The sequence below is a fragment of the Lepidochelys kempii genome, chromosome 5, assembly GCF_965140265.1.
Source record: "Lepidochelys kempii isolate rLepKem1 chromosome 5, rLepKem1.hap2, whole genome shotgun sequence".
NCBI lineage: Eukaryota > Metazoa > Chordata > Testudines > Cheloniidae > Lepidochelys > Lepidochelys kempii.
The window spans coordinates 42,512,882-42,536,958 of record NC_133260.1 but is presented as its reverse complement, the minus strand read 5'-3'; the positions used below and the strand labels follow the sequence as shown (position 1 = coordinate 42,536,958).

Here is a 24,077-nt window from a genome sequence, read left to right as displayed (position 1 = left end):
AAGGCCTCATCTGGAGTATTGTGTCCAGTTTTGGGCCCCACACTACAAGAAGGATGTGGATAAATTGGAGAGAGTCCAGCGAAGGGCAACAAAAACGATTTGGGGTCTGGAACACATGACTTATGAGGAGAGGCTGAGGGAACTGGGATTGTTTAGTCTGCAGAAGAGAAGAATGAGGGGGGATTTGATAGCTGCTTTCAACTACCTGAGAGGTGGTTCCAGAGAGGATGGTTTTAGACTATTCTCAGTGGTAGAAGAGGACAGGACAAGGAGTAATGGTCTCAAGTTGCAGTGGGGGAGGTTTAGGTTGGATATTAGGAAAAACTTTTTCACTAGGAGGGTGGTGAAACACTGGAATGCGTTACCTAGGGAGGTGGTAGAATCTCCTTCCTTAGAAGTTTTTAAGGTCAGGCTTGACAAAGCCCTGGCTGGGATGATTTAATTGGGGATTGGTCCTGCTTTGAGCAGGGGGTTGGACTAGATGACCTCCTGAGGTCCCTTCCAATCCTGATATTCTATGATTCTATGCGGTTTATTTTTCCTCTACCAGCACATAGAGATGTGGACAATCAGAGTTGTGATAATGCCCATATGTTAGAGACTTGCTGACTCTGACACATGGATAAAGAAGAGCTGGCTCAAGCTGAATCTAGGAAAGACCAAAGTGATGAGAACCAGAAGAGGAAAACAGTTCTACGGGCAGCTTATCATCACCAGCTTTCTCTCAGCTGAAGGCATTTGTCCACTCATAGTCAAGAGAGTGGATCAGCCATAGGTCCTACTATAGTCATTACTGACCCTGAAAAAAGAAAAGGAGTACTTGTGGCACCTTAGAGACTAACCAATTTATTTGAGCATAAGCTTTCGTGAGCTACAGCTCCTAATACGGCTGTTACTCTGATTACTGACCCTGAACACTTAGATAGCAACAGTCCTTCTCCACCTCTGGCTAGCAAGATAATTTTGTTTATTCCTCTCTGACAATAACTTACATCAAAGGTTGAGGCATTAGTCATTTCTACACTACAAGAAGGATGTGGATAAATTGGAGAGAGTCCAGCGAAGGGCAACAAAAATGATTAGGGGTCTGGAACACATGAGTTATGAGGAGAGGCTGAGGGAACTGGGATTGTTTAGTCTGCGGAAGAGAAGAATGAGGGGGGATTTGATAGCTGCTTTCAACTACCTGAGAGGTAGTTCCAGAGAGGATGGTTCTAGACTATTCTCAGTGGTGGAAGAGGACAGGACAAGGAGTAATGGTCTCAAGTTGCAGTGGGGGAGGTTTAGGTTGGATATTAGGAAAAACTTTTTCACTAGGAGGGTGGTGAAACACTGGAATGCGTTGCCTAGGGAGGTGGTGGAATCTCCTTCCTTAGAAGTTTTTAAGGTCAGGCTTGAAAAAGCCCTGGCTGGGATGATTTAATTGGGGATGGGTCCTGCTTTTGAGCAGGGGGTTGGACTAGATGACCTCCTGAGGTCCCTTCCAACCCTGATATTCTATGATTCTATGATTTCTGTGCTGGACCACTGAAACTCTTTCTATACGAGTCTAGATAAGAAGGTAGCAGCCCATCCTGAAAATGACAAACAAAAGAGTACAGTACTGTACACTGGTGCTCTGCCATCTACACTGGCTCCCCATTCCAACATTAGCGGGTCCATTTCAAGGTTGTAAATTAACCTACAAATCCCTTAAAGGATAAAAAGCTGTAATCTCAAGGACCATCTCTCTTTCTGGGCCCTGCTACGGCCACTAGAATCACCTGCACATTGTGACTAAAAGAGTCCAATATAGAGTAGAAGGAGCTGGAAGTGCATCTTCTTAACAGCAAGCTCAAGGCTCTAGAAAACCCATGCAAAGAAAATAAGGAAGAGTGCAAATTCCACCTTCTTAAGGTCACAGAGAAAGAATTCTCTCTACACCAAGCGTTTTCCAAATAAATGAAGCAGAAGGGAAGAAAAACCAAGCAACATGCACAAAGGTAAGAGCTGACAACTAAACAAAGACCACCATGTGAAATTAACATCTCCAGATGGAACGTACTCAGATGGAGCTTTCTGTAGTCCACATACAATGCTGAGATACTATGGAGTTAAGCACTTTAGAAATGCACACAGATAAAATATGTTTCAGCTATGTCACTGAGCAAATATATTTTTCAAGAATAACCACTGAAATAGTAACTAAAACAGCAATTAGTGATAAATTCTGAATTAATCACTGGGCAAGAGGTTTAAATGGCTATAGAATTACTTGGATCTCCCCTCGAGGGCTTGAATGCTGGATCCAGAAGACTGACAAGCACTACTTTTAATTTCCAGGGTGGAACTGGTGACCTAACTCTCTCATTACATTAGACAGCAGCTTTGAGTAATAAAAAAATAAAATCTGTAGCCTAGCACTAATTATTATAACTGCCAGCAAGTGGATGTTTACATCTGTTGGAGACAGAAAACAAATGAGAAATGCTAAATAGCAACCATCTGGTATTGGAGTAGTGACGACTCTGATTGCTCCAATCTCCAGCTGATGGTATAGAACATGGGTGGCCAACCTGTGGTTCCGGAGCCACATGCTGCTCTTCGGAAGTTAATATGTGGCTCCTTGTATAGGCATAGGGCTGGAGTTACAGGCGCCAACTTTCCAATGTGCTGGGAGGTGCTCACTGCTCAACCTCTGGCTCTGCCACAGGCCCTGCCCCTACTCCATCCCTTCCCGCCCCTCCCCCTAACCTGCCATGCCTTCCCCCTCCCTCCCCCGCCAGCCTCCTGAACCCCATGAAACAGCTGATTGGGAGGTGCAGGGAGGGAGGGGGAGTAGGGTGACCAGATGTCCCGATTTTATAGGGACAGTCCCAGTTTTGGGGTCTTTTTCTTATACAGACTCCTATTATCCCCCACCCCGTCCCGATTTTTCACACTTGCTGTCTGATCATCCTGAGGGGGAGGCGCTGATTGGTGGGGCTGCTGACGTATTACAGTGGCTCTTTGGCAATGTACATTGGTAAATTCTGGCTCCTTCTCAGGCTGGCCACCCCAATATAGAAAGTAACCATTTGTATGGGCTGGTAGAGAGGACAATGCTCCAGAAAGGTTTGAACTGATCAGTGTATCTTTCTAACAACATGGGTCACTGATTTCTTTAAGTTTCTTGACAAAGAACTATAATATAACTTCTAGTGACACAGCCACTAAAGGCTGTACCTCAATGAACTATTTAAACACATTTTGTAACTGCCCTTCCTGAGGTCTCTCTCAGTCAACCAGAGAATATGTTATGTCATCTTACATCACAGTGAGTATATGTAAAGTAAAATGTAAATAAAAAATGCACTATGGGTGAAATCCTGGCCCCACTGAAGTCAATGGGGGCTTTTCCAAATGCCCAGGATTTCGTCTCAAGTGTCTACATAAAATTGTAAATAAATATGAATTCTCAAATACTCCAATGCCCTAATTATAAAATAAAGCCATATGGCACAAAGAATCAATGGGCTGCAGGTAACTGATATATATTTCACATATACACATATACAATGCTGAGACGAAAACCCTGGTTCCTCAGCTCCAAAAATTAATGTTTTTGCCATCTGAGATAAAGGAGATCGTCTTTAGCTGTTAGCAGTGATAGTTCCCTGATGCGCTTTGTGGGCCCTTTAACATACACATAAAACCAGTTAATTGGAGTTGTTAAAATGACCAGGTAAAAAAGTAAATAAAATAATTTAAACTAGATTTTTGTGTGTTTAGAGTTAAGGATGACAGAATTGTACAAATAATATATAAATTACAGAGGTGATCTTCTAAATATGTCTAATTTCTTTCTAGAAAGTTAACAGTTTATGAAAGAGAGACAAAACAACATGAGAATGAATGTAAAACTATTTTCAGAGTAGCAGCCATGTTAGTCTGTATTCTACAGCCAAGCTCTACGATACAACCGCATTGGCTCCAAGCCCTCAGACAGAGACAAACACCTGCAAGATCTCTCTCAAGCATTCTTACAACTACAACACCCACCTGCTGAAGTGAAGAAACAGATTGACAGAGCCAGAAGAGTACCCAGAAGTCACCTACTACAGGACCGACCCAACAAAGAAAATAACAGAACGCCACTAGCCATCACCTTCAGCCCCCAACTAAAACCTCTCCAACGCATCGTCAAGGATCTACAACCTATCCTGAAGGACGACCCATCACTCTCACAGATCTTGGGAGACAGGCCAGTCCTTGCTTACAGACAGCCCCACAACCTGAAGCAAATACTCACCAGCAACCACATACCACACAACAGAACCACTAACCCAGGAACCTATCCTTGCAACAAAGCCCGTTGCCAACTGTGTCCCCATATCTATTCAGGGGACACCATCATAGGGCCGAATCACATCAGCCACACTATCAGAGGCTCGTTCACCTGCACATCTACCAATGTGATATATGCCATCATGTGCCAGCAATGCCCCTCTGCCATGTACATTGGCCAAACTGGGCAGTCTCTACGTAAAGGAATAAATGGACACAAATCAGATGTCAAGAATTATAACATTCAAAAACCAGTCAGAGAACACTTCAATCTCTTTGATCACTCAATTACAGACCTAAAAGTGGCAATTCTTCAACAAAAAAACTTCAAAAACAGACTCCAACGAGAGACTACTGAATTGGAATTAATTTGCAAACTGGATACAATTAACTTAGGCTTGAATAGAGACCGGGAGTGGATGGGTCATTACACAAAGTAAAACTATTTCCCCTTGTTTATTCCCTCCCATCCTCCACTGTTCCTCAGAGGTTCTTGTCAACTGCTGGAAATGACCCACCTTGATTATCACTACAAAAGGTTTTCCCTTAGCCAAGCCCTCTCCTGCTGGTAATAGCTCATCCTAAGTGATCACTCTCCTTACAGTGCGTATGGTAACACCCATTGTTTCATGTTCTCTATGTATATAAATCTCCCAACTGTATTTTCCACTGAATGCATCCGATGAAGTGAGCTGTAGCTCACAAAAGCTTATGCTCAAATAAATTGGTTAGTCTCGAAGGTGCCACAAGTACTCCTTTTCTTTTTGTAAAACTGTTGTGGAACCAAAGATAGACAATGTGTTGACATCAGAATTTTATAAAATCTTTACCCTCTTGAGGGCCTAAACTTCTTGGGAAATTACAGTTTTATTTCCAAACACAAAGGCTTGCCTGACAAGCCATTTTAAAAGCTTTAAGGAAAAAGAAAACATAAAATTTGGCCAGAAGTGAAGTGAAGATATAAAAGACTTATTAACTATCGGAATCGTATATTCCATAACAACTATTCAGTAACTGCAGAGTGATTCTGAGTGAGCAACATATGTGAATGAACCTCGGACATAAATCCTAAGATGACACCATGGAAGAACCAGACAAAATTAAATATAAAATAGTGTCAAAAAAGAAATCCGTGGATATTTTTGAATAATTAGGGAAAAGACAACAAGAAATGAAATACTGAAATCTTCCTCACACCTCTGCATAAAGGGACCAAAGCTTTCAAGATGCTAAGCACCCCTTCATCTCCCATTGACTTCACGGTGCCTTTGTTTTGTTAACAGTATTAAAGTAACTTTTGACTAATTTGGCCTTTTTCATTATAGAACATTCTCAGAGGACAGGCTTCCTGGATAAAATACCATTGCTAGCTTTATTATTTTCAATAAGGCCTTCTTTCATCTGCAGCCAAATAAAAGGAATTGTATTTTCCTCTTGTCACAGTTCCAGGGTAAGCCTTTGACCCTTCACTCAGTGTTTTGGTGGTCACCCCGCTCCTGCCCTGAAGGGGTTAAAAGCAGTCCTGGAGAGGGCTGAGGCTGGGTAAAAGGGATTAAGAACAGCTGGGGAAGCTGAGTGAATAGCTGATCACAGCTGTGGCCAGCTCAATCAGGGCCCAGCTGGCCCTTATAAGAGGGCTGTGGGCCAGACACCAAGGAGTTTCACTCTAGTCCTAGAAGGGCTGGGGATAGGGCAATGGGAGCGCCTGCCTGGTAAACCCTACAGACCTTGGTGAAGGCCTGTACAAGTAATGGGGTTGCAGAGGTTCAGCCCAAGGTTAGGCAGAGGCAGCTGGTCCTACCCCCTTGCCTGTGATGAGTGGCCATTCCAGACTACAGTCTGCCCCAGTGAGCAGGAGCTAGACGATGACTGGCAGTAGCCACTGAGGCAAGGTGGGTTTAGAGGGTTGGGGGTTCCTCTGGGAGGGCAGACCCAGAGTGTGGGGGTACTACTGAGGCAGAACCCCAGGGTAAAGGGCACTGGGAGGGACATGGGGCCAGTGGCAGGTGAGACACTGACCTACAGAGGGCACTCCATAAACTGGAAAAGAGCTAATTCCCAGACAACCAGCAGGAGGAGCCACACTGGTGAGTCATAGCATTGCTACAGCTCCCCTTTCAAGTGATAGGCCCAGCCCTTTCATTTCTCTCAATGGAATCCTATGATTCACCCCACTTTTAGACTGGCTTTCCAGGTAATGGCACCCCTTTTTACCATTCTCGTTTTCTCAACAGGTTTAGCCCCTACTAGAAACTTTCCTTCAGGAGCAGTGATCATTATGAAAATGAAGGTGACTCCAACCAGTTTCTTCAAAACAAAATATTATTTATCCATCCATTGGAACACAGTTGTCAGAGAGAAAAGGGCTAAAAGAAAGCAAGGCCTATAGGCATATTATCTTACCTACAGCTTAGCAGTTCCCACTAAGAGTTAGACCCATCTTATCCTAAATACCCTCATCCTTCTGGGGACCAGATTAGTCTGCTTCTCTGCTGACCCTGCCCCTGCCCCTCTCCCTCTGTGCATTAAGGTTGTTCTTTCAACCATTTCCAAGTTCTTTGTTTATGATTTCCCCCCTGTAGAGCCCTGTCCCAAGTTAGGGGGTGGGTGTGTCCCACTTGAACAGAGACAAAACCAGGAGGCTTTCACCCCTGTATTGTCAGTTAAGCACTGGCTAATGCTAATTCAGTACCTAATGTTCAACAGAGGTTTCCAAAATCTGCTGAAATATGGAGCTTGCTCTCTGATCACTTGAAAAATTAAAATTTTGTCTCTTTGCTTGAAGTCCTCTTTGCATAACTTATATTAGGGCCAATACAATGGGATGCCTCAGATTTCATCGTGTAGTTCCTGCTCTCATTACCTTTCTTTTTGATGTGTTCTATCTGGAGTAACATGGCAGTGGAATTATGATAACTGTATTGTGCAGATTTGAATGTGCTGTCCATTGGTGCTCTGAGCAGCTCTGCGAGGATTCAGGAAAGAAGATGGGAGAAATTTGGTATGGGATTTTCAGCAATAGCCAAAGAGTTCTAAGAGCAATTATTGTCACCGGAATGCCAAAGAAAAATTTAAATTTGCCAGCTAAAAAACCCAAGCAACAACCAGATTTTTTCCAACCAAATCAGTGTAGGTTGTGTAGCAACTTTTACAACCTCAAATTTAGCAAGACGTAGTAGCAGCTGCAGCCCCTATAAGACACAATTGGATTTTCAAGAAGAATAACAACACTTGTAAGCAACAGTCAGATGGTTCAAAAGCAAATATTTTTGCCAGAACGCTAAGCAACAGTATATTTTGCCAACAAGCTAAAATTTGATTACTTGTTACTTCTGCAAAACATAATTTTGATAAAGGAGATAGCATCTCCCTTTATACTTTATTGGAGCCTTACACCTGCAAACTTGAGTGCTGCTGCAAAGGCCAGAGAAGCTATTTAATTTGAAAAGCAAGCTCTGACTGCCACACCAAATATTTTAGTCACCTTCGTGTAAGGACTGTACAAATACAACTTTTTTTTTTTGAAAATTAAAATTATGGAGTATGTCAAACCATCCTTTTGAATTTGGAGGCTAAAACAAAAGTGGAAAACCAGAGTCCATCAATTTGAACCAGCAAGCCTTGGAATTAGGGTTGCCAACCTTCCCAGATTGGCTGGGAGTCGACCGGCATCTGCCTCAATCGCCCAGTGACTATTAAAAGCAATCCATGAGACTTTAATATGCCAAAAATCCAGTCAGCGGCGCAGCCGGTCTAAGGCAGGCTCCCTACCTGCCCTGGCTCCGCGTGGCTTCCAGAAGCAGACTGCATGTCCGGCTCCTCGGTGCAGAGGTGGCCAGGGGGTCTTCACCTACTGCCCCCGTGCCCCACTCTGAGCACCCACTCCGTAGCTCACAGTGGCTGGGAATGACTCCCACACTTTGAACCCCTTGATCCCAGCTCAGAGCCCCCTTCTGTACCCCAAACCTCTCACCCCCAGCCCGAGACTTCACCCTCTCCTGCACCCTGCACCCCACCCCCCTCCTCCAGCCTGGTGAAAGTGAGTGGGGGTGGGGGGAGAGTGAGCGACAGAGAGAGGGGAGATGGAGTGAGCTGGGGTGGGGTATCGGAGAAGGGGCAGAGCCTCAGCATCAGGGAAGGGGCAGGACAAGGATGTTCAGGTTTCTGCAATTAGAAAGTTGGCAACCCTACTTGGAATGTAAAACAAGCTGATGAGAATGCTAAGGTACACATTCCAGAATTCATGCAGAACATATACTGGTTTCATGTCAAAGATTGTTTTGTGAAATATGAGATGCTTTCCAATAACTAGAGCCTACTTGTAATACATTCAGAATTATTTTCTACATATACATGACTGTTCTCCTGCTCAAGTGAAATCCACACATTCAAAAAAAAAAGTTATTTTCCACAAGAATCTCCTGCTACTAGACTGCTCTATAAAATGCAATGAGATTTAAAGGTCCAATACCTCATTTAACGCTGATTACACAACCTCTAGATAGGACTTCATTCTGAAATATTCTAATTTAGAAGCTAAAAGTGCCCTTAATCTTGAACAAGTTATATTAACACCAATGGAATGAAAGACTTTATATAAACAATCACAAAGTCTCCTAGGGAAGCATCTCAGAAATGCATATATAAATCCAGGTTTGTTACTGTGCTTGCTGATGGATCCACTGACAGCTCTACAGCTGAGCAGGAGGTGATGTACATCAGATTTGTACAGGATTGAAAACCTGTGCTCTCGCTGCCAACATAGTAGAATCTGGGACAACTGATGGTACAGAACAAGGAATAAACACAGCTTTGGTAGAGTGGAACTTTGTTTCAAGTCCTGTCGCAAAGGGACTTTGGCCCCCAGTTTCTTAAATGGATAACTGCTCTTTAAAACTAGCTCAAAAGCAGCTGTGTGAGTTAATAGGGTCAAATCTCCCCTTTCTGAATTACACAGTGGGGCTGGGGGGAATCTCTGGGGCAGGAGCTGTTCTCAGTCTCTGGGGCCCATGCTGGGGGTGCTGGCCTTCTCTGGGTGCTACCTCCGCCCTCCAATCCCTGTTGTTTCCTGCCAGCCCAGCTCTGAGCTTGTCCCTAGATGGTGCTGGGCTGGCAGCTGGTGAGGGTCTGTGCCCCCATGGCCAGGGGTGGCAGGTTTGTAGAAATTTTGGTGGTGCCCAGAACCCAGGTTTGGGGTACGGGGGGATGAAGGCCCTGGCTGGGATTGGACATGAGGAGTTTGTGGTGTTGGAGGGGGCTCAGGCAGAGGGTTAGGGGCTCTGGCTGGGACTGGAGATGAGGGGTTTGTGGTGTTGGAGGGGGCTCAGGGCTGGGGCAGTGGGTTGGAGTGCAGGGGGATGAGGGCTCTGGCTAGGACTGGGGATAAGGTGTTTGGGGTGTTGGAGGGGATAGGGTAGAGGGTGCAGTGCGGGGGTGAAAGCTCTGGCTGGGAGTGTGGGCTCTGGGGTGGGGCAGGGCTGGGGATGAGTTTGGGGTGCAGGCAGGCTGCTCCGGGACAGGGGCCAGAGAGGACTCCCCCCCATGCCCTTTCCCTGCCGGCAGCAGCAAGCTCTGGGAGAGGAGCCCCCCTTTCCCGCCCCCGCAGCAGCACACTCACCCCCACCACTGTCTCTGCATGTGCTCCTTGGGCCCCACTCAGGTCCAGGAATCTCCCTCGCCTCCCCCATGGTGGGTGCCGGGGGGTGCTGCATGTGCCTCCTCCCCTGCTGTTGCCCCTGACTGTAGCCTCACTGGGGGTGAGGGATGAGGCTTCCCCTTGCCCAGCATGCGGCAGGAGCAGTGACTGCGGGCAGGGGGCCCCCCTGTGCTGGTGGAGGGTCCCGCCAGAAAAGGGAAGGGTCTGAGGGGAACGGCAGGCTCAGTCAGTCTGCCCTGGCAGTGGCTGGGGGGCACTAGGACCCTGCGGCAGCAGTTGCTGCAGGGGGGCAGCATGGAGCTTCACCTAAGAGGCAGAGGCAGGGACACTCTGCTCCGGGGCGCAAGAGTGGGCCAGGGGACACTCGGGGGGGTGGGGGCGGTAGGTGGGGTCGGGGAGGGCACACCCGGCATATTGGTGGAGCTGAGCTCCTGGGCTCTGAATATTGCTGGTGCTAAAGCACCACGTGGAGATATAACTCGCGGCCCCTGCCCATGGCTTCTCCTGGCCTCATCCCAGTTTCTAGGCTGCAGACCCAGACCTGCTGCTCTCTGTGCTCAGCCAGCTCTGCCCTTTCCCTCAAAGACAGAGCTAGGACGCTTGACCGATGAACAGGCATTGCCTGCCCGTGTGGGAGTGGAGCAAGGGCTGGGCTACTAGAGGCACTAGATCTGATAGAATCTCTGTGCCCTCCAACAATCCACCTCAAGTTTTAAGGTTTTTACCGCCCTCTCTATCTCTCATACACACACACACACACTTTAGGCATTGTTTATACCCAAAGACTTGCTTTCATTGTCTCCAAGCCTCAGTAAAGTCAGTCGCTCTCCCTATCCCAGGTGACCAAGCTTAAAAAACAGACTTGGGATTTTTCATTGATCACCCCCTTGTGATTCCCGGCTGGGGCAGCGCCGGCTTCAGAGCTGGGGCTCAGAGCACTGGGTTTCAGCCCCAGGGCTCTGCAGCCCCTGAAAGTGCTTGTGGACCCCCAGGAGGCTGCAGACCCCCGGCTGAGAACCGCCAACTTAGGAGCCATAGGGAAGAGCACCCTTTGAGCCTGTGGAAATTGGATCCCCTTTGCCTGAAGGGCAGAAGCTATTGATAACTTGCGGCAAGTGAGAAACTGTTTTAGACAAAGATATAACTTGCTAGAATTAAGTTTTAATCACTAGAAAGCATGTTTTGTTTTGCATGTAACTATATGTCTCTTTCTCTTGCTTAGTATCTCTTAAAATCTCTGTTCTTTAATACATTTATTCTTAGGTTTACTACAAACTATCTCGGTGCTGTCAGATTGAAGTGGGAGTATTCAGCTAAACTAACAGGTTGGTGCGTGCTCTGCATATTTGAAGGCAGCAAACAATTTGAGTGTGTCCAGTGAGATGGACTGTATACTAGAGTGACATCTTTGGGGAACTGGGGTTCACTGATGGTTACCTGCATGGGAAGGTTAAGACGGGCAGAGTCTTGAGGAGTTTGCTGGTGAAGCAGACAGACTAGCATGGCAGGGAGCTGATACACAGTCTAACCTCCAGCAAAACTCACTTTTACTGAGGCAGAGGGCTAACACAATGACTTACAGTTCTGGGTGTTCTGAGCAGAATGTCACAGCCCTTATTCAGGCTTTTTCTGCTCACTGACGCTATGTCTACACTGCGAGCTAGGGCTGTGATTCCCTGCTCGTGTACGCATAGTCATGCTAGCTCTCATCAAGCTAGCGAAAGTATAAATAGTAATGTAGCTGCACTACCATGGGAAGCAGCAGCATGGCTTAGTCACGCCGAGTACAAACTCTCCTGAAAATGGTGGGTACGTAGTTGGTATAGCCAAGCTGTGCTGCAATAACAGCTGCCTGTGCTACTGCAGCTACACTATTTATACTCATGCTCGCTTGATGAGAGCTAGCATAAGTATATGTGCACAATCTGGGAATCATACTCCTAGCTTCTATTGTAGACGTAGCACAAGAATGTTGCCAAAGGATGAAGTAAGATGGCAAGAGAATTACTCTATATTTTGGTTTGCTTTCTTCACATGTTTTTGTTGAATATTTCAAGTGTATTGAAGTGTTTCAACCAGGGGTGGGAAAACTTTTTGGCCCGAGGGCCACATCAGGGAATAGAAATTGTACGGCAGGCCATAAATGCTCACAAAATTGGGGTGGGGGTGCAGGTTCTGGGGTGAGGCTGGAGATGAGGAGTTTGGGGTGTAGGAGGGTGCTCTGGGCTGAGACTGAAAGGTTCGGAGGGTGGGATGGGCATTAGGGCTGGGGTGCAGGTTCCGGCTGGGGGTGCGGGCTCGGGGGTGGGGCTGGGGATGAGAGGTTTGGGGTGCAGGAGGCTGCTCCGGGCTGGGATTGAGGGGTTTGGAGAGCAGGAGGGGGATCAGGGCTAGGGCAGGGGGGTTGGGACATGGGGAGAGGCTCAGGGTGCAGGCTCCGAGCGGTACTTACCTCAAGCGGCTCCTGGAAGCAGCAGCATGTCCCTTCTCTGGGTCCTACACGGACACATGGCCAGGCAGCTCTGCACACTGCCCCATCCGCAGGCACCGCCCCTGCAGCTCCCATTGGAACACCAGAGGGGGCCACTGGAGCACGTAAGAGCTGGAGCGGTGCGGACCCGCATGGTGCGGCCCCCAACCCTGTGCCCTGGCCGGCGTGGGACCAAACCGCTGGTGCAGTCCCCAACCCAGCAGCCTGGCCCGAGTGGGGCCGAGTTGCGTGGTGTGGCCCCTGACTCAGCGCCCCAGCCAGAGCAAGGCCAAGCTGCATGGTGCAGTTCTCAGGCCAGCTTAAAACAGCTTGTGGGCCGGATCAGCCTGTGGGCTGTAGTTTGCCCACCCCTGATTTAAACCCTTCTTGACCCTATGGTGAAAAAGATGATGTTGGCAAACGGTATTCATATTAGTTTTGGTAAAATTAGATGCTGACTCTGAAATCTCCACTTTGTCTATGATGAGTTCTCACAGCTAGAAATTTGCTCTGAATTGAGATTTTCATTTTCCCTGTAAGTTGTTCTAAGGAGAAAAGTAATGTAGGGAATTTATATTACTGTGGGTTCTGCAGGTGTATGCTGAACTTCTGATGGGATGTGATGCTGACAGAGGTAGGTACCAGCTCTTGCTAAGGCTTTAGGCCTCAGCTGAGCACTGACAAATTCATTGCTGGAAACCAGTCTGTTTCACCTGTGCATTAGTATGGTTAAGATGAATACTGAACTTATAACAATGTGTTTAGACTTTATGAAATGCTTGCAAATTGCAGCATGCATTAATCTCACTTATTATATCAGGGGTAGGCAACCTGCGGCACATGAGCTGATTTTCAGTGGCACTCACACTGCCCGGTGTGGCCACCGGTCCGGGGGGGGCTCTGCATTTTAATTTAATTTTAAATGAAGCTTCTTAAACATTTTTAAAACTTTATTTACTTTACATACAACAATAGTTTAGTTATATATTATAGACTTATAGAGACCTTCTAAAAATGTTAAAATGTATTACTGGCACGCGAAACCTTAAATTAGAGTGAATAAATGAAGACTCGGCACACCACTTCTGAAAGGTTGCTGACCCCTGTATTATATCTTTATCACATGCTATAAGGCAGGGGTGGCCAGCCTGAGAAGGAGCCAGAATTTACCAATGTATATTGCCAAAGAGCCACAGTAATAAGTCAGCAGCCCCCAATCAGCTCCCCAGCCCCTCTCACCTGCCGGCAGCCCCCACCAATCAGCACCTACTCCCCCCTCTCGCCGCCCACCACAATCAGCTGTTTCACATGCGTAAGAGGCTATGGGGGGGAGGGCGGAGGAACGACGACATGCAAGGCTCAGGGGAAGGGGCAGGGGCCTTGGGGGAAGGGGTGGAGTGGGGGTAGGGTTTAGGGCAGAGCAGTGAGCACCCCCCAGCAAACTGGAAAGTTAGAATCTATAGCTCCAGCCCCAGAATCAGTGCTGAGGTAAGGAGCTGCATATTAGCCTCTGAAGAGCCATATGCGGCTCTGGAGCCACAGGTTGGCCACCCCTGCTATAAGGTAATATTTAAGGTTCTGCTTTGTAAAAACCTTTTGGCCTGAAACTGAACCCAGTCAGGAGGGATCGTCTTCTAGCCATCAAAAAGGCCTATCAAAACTACGAGCCACTGTGGGACATCACAATACAAAGACTTTGTTAACTGCCCTTTCACATCTATAAAGAAGCTATACGCAAAAGTGCTCTTCCTATCAGCTTGAATTCTGAAAAAAAAAGAAATAAAAATAGCTGATGAGGAAATTTTTCATCTCTCTTTTGCTGTCTGGACTCTTATGTAGACATATCCTCAGCTAGACACCTGCGGCTGGCCTGTGGCAGCCAACTTGGGCTCGTGGGGCTTGGGCTGTGAGTCTGTTTCACTGCTGTGTGGACTTCCAGGCAAGGCCTGGAGCCCTGGCTCTAGGGCCTTGTGAGGGTTCCAGAACCTGGGGTCCAGCCCAGGCCCAGAAGCAGAGCTTAATTTGTGCCAGGGTTTGCCAGGGCTGAGCCCTGGCACCTCTAGGCTTGGCAGTTCATACCCCCGCTGCCACCTCTGGGCTTGCTGTGTCAGTTATGAAAATATAAAAATTGCTTGAGTCTCGGTACCTAATTGCTTAAGTCCAGCACCTCTTTCATTACAAATTAAGTACTGTCCAGAAGTCTACACAGCAATGAAACAGCCCCACGAGTCCAAGTCAGCTGGCATGGTCCAGCCCCGGGTGTCAGTTGCTGTGCAGACATACCCTGACAGGGCCAGAACTACAAACCAGAAGCAGAGATCCCCAGGGTCAACCTTGGTTAGCCCTAAAAGACATTTAGTGCCGACAGATCACTACAACTCTGTCACCTTTTCAAACCACAGACTGTAACTCAGTTGTGTATATATGCTTGCCTGCTTTAAACGTTATAATAATGCTAATTTCTTTTTCCGAGTTAATAAATACTTTAGTTAATTGTAGGATTGGCTACAAGTGTTGTCTTTGAGAAATCTACGGTACAGATTGATCTGGGGAGGTAAGCGAGTGGTCTCTTGGGACTGGAAGCAACCTGAATATTTTGTGATCTTTGGTGTATAGCAACCAACTTGCCTGGGTGACAAGATAGTCTCTTTGGGCATTTGAGTCTGTCTGTAACTCCATGGTAAGACTGTTGTGATACTTTAGGGGTTCATACTTGTTACTGGATTGGTAAATCTAATTATAGAACATACAACCAGTTTGGGATCCCTGCCCTGCTTCTTGACAGTCTGCCTTGAGGCTGGCACTCATGGCCGTGAGCCACTCCAGACAGTCTGATGGTAGGATTTCCCCTTACATGTCCGAGTTCAGTGTAGCTGCTCTTGTTAGCTCAGCAAAGGTGGGGACACTAAAGTAAAGATTGGCAAAGGAGTTATGAAACAATAAAAATTACCATATTACTTCCACTTCTATTTACAAACAGATAAAAAAAGCAATATTTGGGAAATGAAAGAGGTAAAATTAGTTTTTACGGAAAAACCACAGTGAAGCATTAGAGATAAAAACTTCTAAATTTAAAACTCGTAAAAAGGATGAACATCCACTTGCGGTTTCAGGTACCACACCTACTCCTTCCTGTCCTTCTGCCCGTTGTTAATTTTTTTAAAAAGTGTGTTTTTCTCTCACCTGTTTGAAAAATCTAAACAGGGGAAACTAAGTAGCTTATATATAGGAAAAAAACAGTGAAAATGTCTGTACACACAATTCTGTAAATACACAAACAGAGAACTCTTCCCCCCCCCTTTTCCAGTTTAGTGACCTTCGGAACTACTTACAACAAAAGCAGGTAAACACTTTTAGTACAGAAACTTGATTTCTAAATTGATAGTGTCCCTTTAACCACAAGTGAACATAACCAAAAGCTCTGGGACAGGACAGCAATGATAATGTGCAAGGGATATACATATCGTTTGTATTATGTACACAGTATTTGCATTACTTCTCAAATGTCCAATAATGCAAAGGTAACCTCTCATTTTCACTCAAATTTAGTTCCATTCAAAACAAATATCTTGTCTTCTCATTACTGCAAAGTATTTACATTGTGAACCCGTCCATTGTCTTCCCTTTCTCCATTACATAAGCTTCTTGACCCCACCTTGAAGGTCTCTTGTTCCTACTTTCAAGGCCCTAGGAGGAATGCCCATCCTCCCCCTTCATTCATCTCCTCCAGTGATACCTCATTTGTCCACTTCTTCCACAATAGTCTACATGCCTTTTTTCACACTGCCCTGAACATCTATCCTGAACTGGCCCACAAAGAGACAAACCTTTTCTCATTTAAAACCCTCTGCTGCAACTAGCTGCAGTGAGTTAATGACATTTATTTTAATATATAAAATTAGAAATTGCTCCATCTGGCTGCACTCATGCCTTTGCTGAAAATATCTTACTGGTCTAACCACATCCTTCCTCCCTGTCTCCACTCCATTGTTTCTTTGCCCATTTCTGTTGTTACAGGTCTGGAACTAACTAGACTGCAAGAATTTCAAGGCAGAGACCCTGTCTGATCGATACTGCACCTGAGGGTGCTGTAAATAACAAGGAAAAGGAGTACTTGTGGCACCTTAGAGACTAACCAATTTATTTGAGCATAAGCTTTCGTGAGCTACAGCTCACTTCATCGGATGCATACTGTGGAAAGTGTAGAAGATCTTTTTATATACACACAAACCATGCTTTGTTTCCACAACCATGCTTTGTGTGTATATAAAAAGATCTTCTACACTTTCCACAGTATGCATCCGATGAAGTGAGCTGTAGCTCACGAAAGCTTATGCTCAAATAAATTGGTTAGTTTCTAAGTTGCCACAAGTACTCCTTTTCTTTTTGCGAATACAGACTAACACGGCTGTTACTCTGAAACCTGTCATTAAATAACAAGGGTTATATCAGGCCGTAGAAAGTCTGACACGTTGAAGGAAGCAATCCCGCATGGTTTAATGTTTCTTGCACTATTATTTTCCTGGCCTCTCCCATCTGGGGCCTCTGAACGTGCCTTGGGGAAACTATCACACACAAATCCAACCGCCTTTGGGGGAACCAGATTTTTTCTCTCCTGAGCTGACTGGAAGCCAGAGCAGCTGCTGCCAGGCTACCCCACAGGGGGACAGACAGGGACCCCACCCCCGGTTGGGGAGAAGCTTGGGGGCAGGGGCGCCGCTATGGCTGTGTGCAGGAACGGGATGACCCCGCATGAAGGGAAGCGGCGCAGGACACGCCCTCCTCAGTGAGAAAGGGGTTTAGGGCAGGGGTTCGGCGGGCAGGGGGCGTAGGCAGGACCCTCAGCCGCCCTTGTCCAGCCCAACACCCCATCCCCACCGCCCCCTCAGATACCCCGCCCCCCCACTGTAGTCGCCCTTATCCAGCCCGACAGCCTCATCTCCCCGGCCCCTCAGACGCCCCCCAGCCACCGCGGGCCCCGCAGCAGCCCGAGACTCTCCCCCAGCCGCTGTCGGGCCCCCGACGCTACCTGCTGACCGCTCGGCCCGCAGCGCTGCCCAGGGAGAACATGGGGGCGGCGGGGCTGCAGCTGCTAAGGGCGCCCGAGCCCAGGCGCACGCTCCGCTGCCATGTGCCCGCGGGCAAGTGTCGGCTTCGCTAAGCGGCGCATCCACTTCCGCCGGCCGCGCCTTCCCCACGCTCCCCCCGCCCCGGCGCGGCAACTACGGAGCTCCTCCGCCAGCGCCGTGGGGAGGGAGCATCTGGACAGGGGAACCCTGCGGCAGCGGCAGCAGCCAGCCCTGCTCCGGCCGGGCTTCTCGCCCCTTGCACGGTAAGGGTTCCGCCACCGCCCTCCCTCCCCAGTGCGGGGGCTGCGCTGTGGGCGCTCCCGTGCCGCAGCGGGAATAATGCTGCCGCCTGGGGGGAATTGGGCTCTTCCAAGAGTCTCTCCGGGAAGGGAGAGTGCAGCAGGGCATCCCTTGTGCCTCCTTCCCCGTGCGAGGCAATGCAGGGGAAGGTCTCCCGGGCGGCAGCCGCCCCCACCCGTCTGCTTCGGACCCGGGTACCACACCCTGAGCTGGGGCAGAGCAGATGGGTGAGAAAAGCCATTTCAGCCAGATTGGCTAGCTGCGCGATTGAGCGGGTTGCCAAGGAGCCCTGGGGCTGAAGATGGGCAGCGTTGGCTGGTGCCTGCCCCTGCTGAGCTTGTTGCGATGCCTTGGACTGGGGGCGTCTGTCAAATCTAATATACAGCATGTCAATGCACGTAGTGAACCATAGAGAAGCTAATGGACAATGATCTTTAGAATGTGTGTATTATATATGTTTTCAATTACTTAGATTCCTATGAGTGTATAGAGTGTATATTATTGTGATCTTTGCTGTACCGTATACAATGAAACCTGCTCTACTGCATGCAGCTTCTTTCAAAGGATTACTTGAAAGTAGGGTCAAAATATCTGGTATATTTTGTAAGATTATTACTTGCACATCACCTCAAATAGGTAACCCACTTCTGCTAGGCTCCTGAATGGCTGCTTAAGATGGTTGAACCACATCTATAGTATAACCAGTATTCTGTAAACAAAGATGCTTTTTACAGGTGTGGCCTTTTGCCTAAATGTTAAATCTCAGATTTTCTTTTTCTAAAGCATAGGTAAACACTGCTCTTTTTCAAAAATAAATTCTGTTTAGTGGTTTAGGAAAAAAACTCAGAAAAAGTTAGAACTAATTTTCCTCCCAAAGAGAAGTTATATAACTCCTAATAGATGCTGAATGCAAATCAGGCTGAGTCAGCAGCATGTCACTAATCACAAGTTTGCACTGAGGTCACAGTGTTTTAGTTTTCAGTCTAAAGAGAAAATAAGCCATTCTGTAGCACAGTATCAGAAAATGGAAGTGTATAATTATGCCAGTGGTGAGACATCTGTCCATGTACTTTTAAATTATTTTTTATTTGAGTGAGTGTTCCTGCTTCCAGTTGCATGTGCTTTAGTAATGAAATCAAAACTGTATTTTTGAGCAAAATTAATTGATTAAATTACCCATAACAAACTTTTATGAACTCCTTCAGGAATTAATTCAAGGAAGTCCTATGACCTGTTTTATGCAGGTGGTCCTACTGGATGATCACAATGGTCCTTTCTGGCCTTATGATTTATGAATCTGATTGAAATAAATAAATGTCTAGTGATACCCTTCTTGATATGCTTTTTGATGAATATTCAGTGGTGCATATTTTGTACATCCAAAATTCTTAGTGAAGTTAATGGGACTTTGGGGTGTGCAGAGTATTCATGGATTGGCCCTAAAGTACCATTCTTATCAATGTTAAAAATGTCTCTATATTTCTTTTAATATTTTTATTTTTATAATTTAGGTGAAGTTCATAAGCTTCTAAAATGTCATCAGTCAAACGCCTAGTATATGCGGTCATCCATTTCTTGAGAGAACAGAGTCAGCTGGATGCTTTCACTTCAGATGAACAAGAAAGCTTGGAAGGTAAATACTGAAGGCCACATATCTGTATGCTAGGTTGGTTGACATATACATCATGACAAAAAGCAATGTGAATGAACTATATTCATTATTCATGTTGTCTTATGATAAAATTATTGTATTTTGTCTCTTGTATGTCAGGAAGTTGTTATTATTTGAACAATTTATTTCCTTATCCTGTAGATTCCAATATTCTCTCTGTCGGTTTATCTATTTCCAAGGAAAGTTGCCAGTTTTGGATTAGAAATGGGAGGAGTCGGAGTTTCACAAAAACTTTGTGAAATGTTTTAGAATTTTTGTTATTAAAGGAAAAAGATCTTCATTTCTGAAATAGATTAAAATTTTACATGTCCACAAGATTCCAATCCTAAAATCTGTGTAAATTTGAAGAGGTCCTAAAGTTATTGGCACTGCATTGTCTTATTTCTGAGCAACTAGCACTTTCAATTATGCTAAGGATTTAAATTAGGTAATACCATTGTCCCAGCCACTGGGGGGATGATGTGGACTGGCTTTTGTCTCACTCAATTTTCATGCCTGATTTCCCTCAATTTTTCATGTGCTATCATCTGTGGATAACACACTGAAGAACAACACTTTTGTCAACAACATCTGTATTGGCAAGCAGGGTTTGGGCAGGGGCCGGAGTGGGAGGGGGGCTAAATCATGAGCAGCCATATTCTACCTTGATGCACATGAAGAGCTCTTGTTAATGTTAATAGGAGTTCTATGTACTATTTGAGGACAGGCTTGGGCCTCTGAGAGTGAATGCACAAAGAATGCACCATTTATATGTCTTGACAAACATGTTTTATTGTAAGAGCAGTATTGCGGAAGAGGACTGTTATCAGTGATTGCAAGTATCACACAGTGGTAAGGATTCTCGACAGATATATTTTTGTCTTGGCAAAGGAAGATTAAGTTACAGCAAACTAAGACCACTTTACTCCTGAATAGGAACATCCAAATAGGGGTTTAACATGCTTTAATTTGTATGCATTGACTTCACATGTTTAGTTGATTCACCTTAATTTTCTTAAGTGCCCCCATGCAGACATGCCTTTACCAAAGTTTTGAGTATGGTTAACTCCTTCCCTGCTGACTCTTTACATTTTTTTAGAACCTGGTTTAGTGTGCACTCTTCTTGAGCCATGTTTAAACATATCGTTCAATCACAGATTCCCTGCTTGTGTAAACGTGGTTTCAGATATGGTTTCTACTAGACTAGATGTATGTAACACAGTTGTTCACTAATGTGGACAGGAAAGAGAGATTTGGGTTTTCTATACTGTTGTTTTTAAAACATATTTTAAAGATTCAGTTTAACAACAAAAGCTGAAATAGTCAGTGCATTTGATATGCGATGAACAACTATATTAATTTAAAAATCCCAATACCTGTTAAAAACTTATTTCCAGTTGATAAAAAGGCCACACTTTTAGAAATAAAATTATGAAGTAGGAATTTTTTATTCATATTGTTTTTTAATAAAATACCGTTAAATGTTGATGGTTTGTAACTAAGAAGGGTTAACTGATCACTTATTTGACACAGATGTTGGCTAGAGTTGCCATGAGGCAAATGAACTACAATTTTAACAGAGATTTATTTTCTAAACAAATGGATTATAATACTTTTAATGGCATGTAAATGCTCAGAGATAAAATTGAACATTTCCACAATTGAGCATATTTTAACAGAGAAGTGAAGTCCTAATTTTAGAGTTTTATGTTGCCAAAAATATGGTACCATATGCTACATTATACAGCATCTGTGCCAACCAATCTGTATAGCTGATCCTTTTTTAGCAATAGAAGTTAACTTTATTTTATGTGGAATAAATGTCACACCAAATCTTGCCCATGAATGTGTGAACATAGCTCTCAACAAGGCTGTGAGGGAAGAATTTGGTCCATGCAGTACATGGGTACTTTGTGTACCTTGCAGTGTGCTGTGGGGTTGTAAAGCATTGTATAATTGTTAACTATCAAATACCAAACAAACTATACAAAAAAAAAAATCAACCAGTTGAAGACTATCAAAATAAAAGTATAGCATGCTTTTCAAAGCCATCTTTTATTGATAAAATGTACTCTGATTGGCTGAAGCATACAAGTATATCAGACTATAAGTGAAGTTCACCCCAGTGTAGAAGGACTGCTCATTTGCATGTTTCATTTGTGACATTCACTCACCTGCATAAACGGAAATCAGAGGGTGGACTGGGGAGGTGACATGCACCCTGCCATTTCCAGGGTCTGGATCTGCTGGGTGCAGCCAGGACAAAGTCTCTGGTTGACAACTCCTCTGGTACAATGGAACTCTCAACAACAAGAGTAAAGATTATCTGTGCATGAGACACAACTTTCATGTGTGGATGGGGAACGGCCTGAGACTGGAATAAACTCTCCCAAAAACTAAGAACAACACAAACCTCAATACTTTCTGCTCTGAGTGCAAGATGCATTTCTTTGATCTTACTTCCTCTAAGGCAAACACATAGCAACAGAAATATGTATTTAAAATAAATAAAACCTTACCAAAAACAAGACTCTCCACTACAAATGCTTCTCCCGCTGGGGAGAGAATGAGAGAAAACAGTCACATAATGCATTACGGGAAGGTGCTCAGAAACTATGGTGATGAGCATGGTATGAAAGCCTGAATAGAATAGAATAGTCCTCTTGCATCTGATTCTCCAGCTTCAATCCTTCCACCTCATTTATGCAGTGTGTTTAAATGGCTGCTTTTGTTCTTCCCTTGGCCATTCCAGCATCTACACTTCATTGCTGTCTTCAGCACCTGCATATGTGGGATCAGTGTGTAGTTTTGAACTGGAATTATTTGGGGGAAGTTTTATTACCAATTATTACATGAGGTCAGACTAGACGATCACAGTGGTCCCTTCTGTCCTTGGAATCTGTGACCTCTCATACACTGCACCAACAGGTAGTGTAAGACGTGATTGATCCTGGTAAGGGCCACCACCGCAAAGCCTGTGGTTTAGGTAAAGCAGAGGGCCTTGCAATGGTCCTGTGAATCATGGTGAATTTCACTGAGGTCTTAAGTGGTGTGGAAAACCTTGCCTAGCCCTCTGCTCTGGGGTGAATTCATCTGCCTGTGACAGTCAGATAGCAGGAGTGTGGTAGTGGGACAGAGAGCAAGTGGCGTCTATTCCATGCAAATATCCTTCAGACAAATAATTGCAACTGCTGCATATAATTGGAGTGAAATCCTGGCTCCATTTTGATGTCGGTGGGGTTAAGATTTCACCCTGGTTGCTTAGTATATTAAAAAATTACACATTGTCAAAAGATCAGTCTCTCCCATTTTGAAAATAAATATTTGTGCTTTGGCTCCACCTTTATTTTTAATAAAGTCTTTAGTTTTGGTTTGCCATTTACATAGCAGCAGGAGACTATCATTCAGTGGGAGCAAAACGTCTGTTTCATTGCTTTATCCCGTAAGGGTACTAACATTTGTTAAACTTGTGGCAGAGGAATTATAAAGATTCAGATTGTGTTAATTTTTCAATTAAATGGGAATTGTGGGAGCTCACTGTAATATATGAGCCAGTTATTTCTACCATGGAAATGTATTCTAATATTAATAATACATCCAGAATATTTGATGTAAGCATAATGTGATCTGTTAGAATTGAGAGTTCTCTTCCCCCCTTCCTGGAACAGAAACAAACAAGAAGAGGAGCTAGGAGTCGTCACATAGACTTAATGCGTTTCCCCCCCAAAAGTGAGAAGAGTGAAAACTGAAATTTTTTTTTAAGTGTTTTAACCTATAGTTTCTGTTCTTAGGCTGAGTTAAAAATGAGGTGAGGCATTTAGAAAAGGGATTGCCTGAGGATAAAAATAAGTGTGATGGAGTATGTGTCCTCCCACCACATCCGTGGCCACCCCAGGAACTGCTCAGACTCTCTTCCTTTAGTGTCCACTCAGTATAACTTAGTCAAGCCCCCTCCACCAACATCTGTACAGCGCAAAACAAGAGTCCTAATTCCTATGACCTTCAGCCCCTATTCATCAGGGCTCTGAGAGGAAGAGAGGTCTTGCTTCCTTGGGATCGCCTTCAATCTGGGCACAGCTAATCCTGTCCTCCGCACAACACTTCCTAGCTTTTATCAGGCTAGTCAGCTGATGCACCAGTTAATTCCTTAACTCATCCAGCCTCCCCCTCTGATTCCTTCCTATTTCTTCAATCAGCTATTGCTGGGGAAACTAATGAGGCTACAGTGATCAGAGTGCTGATTCGTCTGTCATGACTCAGCACTCTGTCGCAGATGGGTTGCTGAGTTACCCTCCAAGGGAAAGCCCCAATTTATTATTTATATATGACAGTTAATACTTTATATTAAATTGTTAAGAGAAACTGGATACCCGGTTCCATTGATTCTCTGGTAGGCATTATAAAAGTACTATTGATATAATTCACATTATTGTTAATGGAATTGTGCATGAAGTTTTCCACAGAACATGTACTGCATGGAAATGCAGTGGGATATTTTACTTGCCTTTCACCTCAGAAGATAAGATTTGAATATAGGTTACAAATAAAATTAGTTTGAAAGTCACCAGTTCACCATTAGATCTTCATTAACAAGATAAAATCAATATTCAGTTTACCATAATTACG

The 24,077-nt window shown here is 45.1% G+C and overlaps 2 protein-coding genes across 6 annotated transcripts in view; one reads left to right on the top strand and one right to left on the bottom strand.

The window, feature by feature from the left end:
- NLN (neurolysin) overlaps positions 1 to 24,077 on the bottom strand; it is a 76,517-nt gene that overhangs the window by 44,314 nt on the left and 8,126 nt on the right. The window contains exon 1 of one of the 4 annotated variants that reach the window (XM_073344064.1): positions 17,461 to 17,653. The exons of 1 other annotated variant lie outside the window; for it this stretch is intronic. In XM_073344064.1, coding sequence (XP_073200165.1) covers positions 17,461 to 17,501 — 41 coding nt within the window. In that variant the 5' untranslated portion in view covers positions 17,502 to 17,653. Of the gene's footprint in view, positions 1 to 7,168; positions 7,190 to 9,922; positions 10,137 to 17,460; positions 17,654 to 24,077 lie in introns of those variants that run through there. 2 more of the 4 variants (XM_073344066.1, XM_073344068.1) reach the window with 2 other exon arrangements.
- Positions 17,312 to 24,077, top strand: part of SGTB (small glutamine rich tetratricopeptide repeat co-chaperone beta) — a 38,820-nt gene continuing 32,054 nt past the window's right edge. Inside the window, exons 1-2 of one of the 2 annotated variants that reach the window (XM_073344082.1) lie at positions 17,312 to 17,763; positions 19,312 to 19,433. In XM_073344082.1, coding sequence (XP_073200183.1) covers positions 19,334 to 19,433 — 100 coding nt within the window. In that variant the 5' untranslated portion in view covers positions 17,312 to 17,763; positions 19,312 to 19,333. Of the gene's footprint in view, positions 17,764 to 19,311; positions 19,434 to 24,077 lie in introns of those variants that run through there. The other variant, XM_073344083.1, reaches the window with a different exon arrangement.